Below are 3,834 nucleotides of genomic sequence, written 5' to 3' on the forward strand. Positions count from 1 at the left end.
ATTCCTGCTCCTGTTCTGACACAGGTCATCCTTGACAAAAAGGGGAGAGTGCAGTCTTCTTGCCTGACAAGGGTCCTTCAAGCCTGTTGTCTCTGAGAAGCAGACAGGAGCCTGGCAAGATGCTGGGGAAAGTAGAAGTGAGCCACAAAGAGCAAAATGGCAAACCTGTTCAGATGAGCGATACCAAATACATTTTTCCTTTGCTTCCCTTACCCTCCTTATATCCCTTGATGCAATTTGTGGTGAACTTTACGGTATTCCTGCCCATGCCTCCAGCATTGGACTGTATGGAATAAGGGTGGTGTGAGCTGGCTTTGTAAGTGTTGCAGATCATATCTGTATTTAACAAATTGCATTCTTTTAATGGATCTAAAAATAGAAGAATGGGTTTTGTCTCTTGCTTTTTCTGTCTATGGAATTTGCAGGAAAAATAGAAATGGAAAGAGCAAAATATTCTTGAGCAGTTCTTTACCCATGATAGGATTTCTGTAGGAGGGACTGCAAAGCTAGCCAAAACTGGGGGTGGAGTAAAATGCTAAGAGTTTTTAATGTGTTTATTAAGCATAGAAATAGTAGTTCGCTAGGGAATGAAATTATACTACTGATTATTGAATTATCTTTTTGTGAATGATAAATCAATGCTCAGACATTTGATAGCTGTCTAACATTTCAGACCAGTCCTCTGCCGACTTCAACCCAGTCACCAGAAAGCATCATGGATACCTCACTGAAAAAAGAGAAGCCAGCCATTTTGGATCTGTACATACCACCTCCACCAGCTGTTCCATATTCTCCTCGGTATGCAAATAAACATGCACTATTGAACAAAAAACTCCTTTATTACACTTGTTTCTGAGCTGATTTCCTGTTAGAGCGCTGTGCCGATTAGCTTGAGGAAATTGCGGATCTCACAGACTTTCTCCTAGTTGCTTAAATGCATAGGATTGCTTAAGCTTATGCTTAAATGCATAAACTACCAGAATTCTAATAGATTTTATTATTAGAATATTATTGTATGCCACATAGATCAGAGTTGTTCCCAAAACATGAACGGATGTCATCCCTGGTTTTGTTGTGGGGTTATGTTTTTGATTATTTTTTTTTTTTCTTGGCAAGTGAAGTAACTGTTGTGGGAATTCGGATAGAGAAGAACTTGTTCTAAATTGTTTAAAACGGGAATATTCCCACTGAAGAGAAGGGAGAGTCAATTCATTTAACTTTAATTTTATCCTGTGGTGTAAACTATAAAAATGCAGGTGTGTGTTCCCAAAAGGTGGGGGGGTGGGTGTATGGGTGTATGGTATGGCTAGCTTTTGTTTGTTCTCAAGTCTGTGTTGACATGCCAGACCCTGCCAGCTAACCTGGGAAGGTGAAGGACAAAAGAGTTTTCAGGCGAGGCGTGCTTCCTGGCCTGCCTTGACACTTCAGGTTACCTATAGATAGCCCAGCACAGAAACTCTGACCTTTTGCTCCAGGACTGATGTGGGAGGAGAGCTTGCCTCCTGTCATGTAAGGCTGGATACAGAGATGGAGGTTGTATTACTGCAGTCTTTGGGGCAGTACCGGGGTTGGGGGAGAGGGTTTCTCCAAGGTAGACTTTTCCAAAGGAGTCACAAAATTGTATCTAGCTTCAGATGCCTTTAGACCTGAATCCCTGTTGACAAGGAAGTAGCAATGTGAGCTATAAAATTTGTCCTGGATGATGTATGGAAAGGGGAAGGCTTCTTGATTTTGACTTTTAAAGACAACAAATGTAGGAAGCTGTGGCAGCCAGGAAGAGGAGAAAGGGCAGTTCTTTGGCCTTCTGTTTGGCTATTTAACTTCACCTCTGCATGTTTTGCTCTTCTCTTGAAACTGCAATGTATTTGTGTGGTCATTTCTTCCCTCCCTCCATCATCCTATTCTCTTCCCTTCCTGGCATGGATCTTCTCTGGTCCACGCTGGGGAGGCAGAGAGCAGTGACTGGTTTCCCTCCCTGCAGTACAACCTCCACATGATGGTGTGGTAGGAGGGCTCTCTGCATACATATGGTTTTGGTGTAACACTTCTGTGCAATTTTCGGGCCCTGAATGTCCATAAATAGCTCCCTCCCATTCACTGAGCTCTAGCTTTGTTCTTGATGGAGAGCTGGAAAAAGTGGTATGCGCTGGCCAGGGGGCTGTTTATTTTTATGCCTGACTTGGCTGATGGTTTCTGCAAGCTTGTCGCATGTACAGGGAAGGGGAAAAGAAAAAAAAACAGGCAAAAACGTGGAGGGTAGCTTTTCTTCCGAAAGTACTCACAAGGACTGCTTCTAAAAATGGCTGTTCCTGACCCTTGGAATGAGGGATTACTCTGGGAAGGGAGTTCCTGCAAATATTGCTCAAAATCATATGTATATACACTCTGAATTTATTACTGAAACTCTCAAGGGGGTCTCACTTTTGGATGGAGAGAGAAGGTAATGAATATTCAGTGGCAGTTATTGGACTCTTATAATGACTGTAAAAGCATAGGTGGAGACAATAGGTGTTGCCATTACACAGAGATGGATAAGTCCATGTATGCAGTCCTCTGTCACAACTTTGTGCTGAGCAGGCAGTGAATTGGGAGCTTTGATACCCTTGCGGCAGAAAGGTCTCATTTCTCGAAAGCTTTTTCAGGGGTGGTACCTCTAAACTTCTCAGTTAAACAACTGGCTTGTTAAGTGAATTAGCATGAGAGGAGGGAGCTTTCTTTTCTCCTTGGTAAATATGTTTATAATGAAGTCTTCCATCACCTGACTTGGGTCTTTTTTCAGCTTGTTTGAAGCACAATGCTAGTTGTCAGGAGCATGACTGGGTGGTAGAAGTATCTTTCAAACCTACTCATGTATGTAGCATGAAACTCTTTTTAGTTACTAACTGAAGTGAAATGTCCTTTCAGAGATGAAAAGGGGAGTTTTGTATATGGAGGAGGCAACAAACCCAGTCAACCACTGCCTGGGTCCAAGGGCGCCGAGTCTCCCAATTCTTTTCTGGATCAGGAGAGTCGAAGGCGAAGGTTTACTATTGCTGATTCGGATCAGTTGCCTGGGTATTCCATGGAAGCAAATATCCTACCAACCAAGATGAGGGAAAAAACACAGTCCTATGGTGAGTTCATTCCTCTTTCATTATTGCTGTTAGGCTAAATGCTTTGGCCAATTTGGAATAATTTGTGTTAGAGAACTGCTCATTCAGACTTGATGGATATTAAGGGCAGTCTGTGCACATTGTGAATGTGAATGAAATTCCACATCTGAAATAATTTCACTTAAATGCTGTTATTTCTTTAATGGATGTCATTCAGCTGGGCTTTGCTGATGCAGTTGGCCATTTCCATGTGTATTTTGGTTATAACTTTCGCTCATTATGTCTGCTGCTACTGTAAATGAGCAAGAGTGTGGCTGTTCAGTCTCTGCACATTGCTTTCTTATATTTCACCAGTGGAAGTATCTTGAAATATTTTTTTTTCCTGCAATTTTAACTCCTATTGCTGTATCTCTCCCTTTGCTTAATTGTAAAAAGCATGAATTTAAAAATTGTATTCCTAAACTTAATGTAATTCCTCATAACGTTCTCTGTTGCCTTTAGGAAAACCTCGTCCTTTGTCAATGCCTGCTGATGGGAGCTGGATAGGAGCTGCAGAACCCTTCTCTAGGCCACGAGCATCAGGGAGAAAAGGCAAGACTTTAGGTCTCATCCCTCTTTCTCTTCCCTTCCTCTCCAGAATTTCCTTGGGGTAAACTGGATGGAACTGTTTAAATTAGGACTGGAGGATTAGTGTTTGCATATTGCTGAACTGATCCAAGATGACAATTGTTGATCTTAGCAG

General features: G+C 42.0%; 1 protein-coding gene across 1 annotated transcript in view; it reads left to right on the top strand.

The window, feature by feature from the left end:
* Window positions 1-3,834, top strand: part of CNKSR3 (CNKSR family member 3) — a gene marked incomplete at its 5' end in the record, with an annotated part of 15,032 nt that overhangs the window by 9,334 nt on the left and 1,864 nt on the right. The window contains 3 exons of the mRNA XM_009708020.1: window positions 674-798; window positions 2,905-3,113; window positions 3,594-3,683. Coding sequence (XP_009706322.1) covers window positions 674-798; window positions 2,905-3,113; window positions 3,594-3,683 — 424 coding nt within the window. The remainder of the gene's footprint in view (window positions 1-673; window positions 799-2,904; window positions 3,114-3,593; window positions 3,684-3,834) is intronic.

The sequence above is a fragment of the Cariama cristata genome, unplaced genomic scaffold (assembly GCF_000690535.1).
Source record: "Cariama cristata isolate BGI_N322 unplaced genomic scaffold, ASM69053v1 scaffold22869, whole genome shotgun sequence".
In the NCBI taxonomy this organism is placed as follows: Eukaryota; Metazoa; Chordata; class Aves; order Cariamiformes; family Cariamidae; genus Cariama; species Cariama cristata.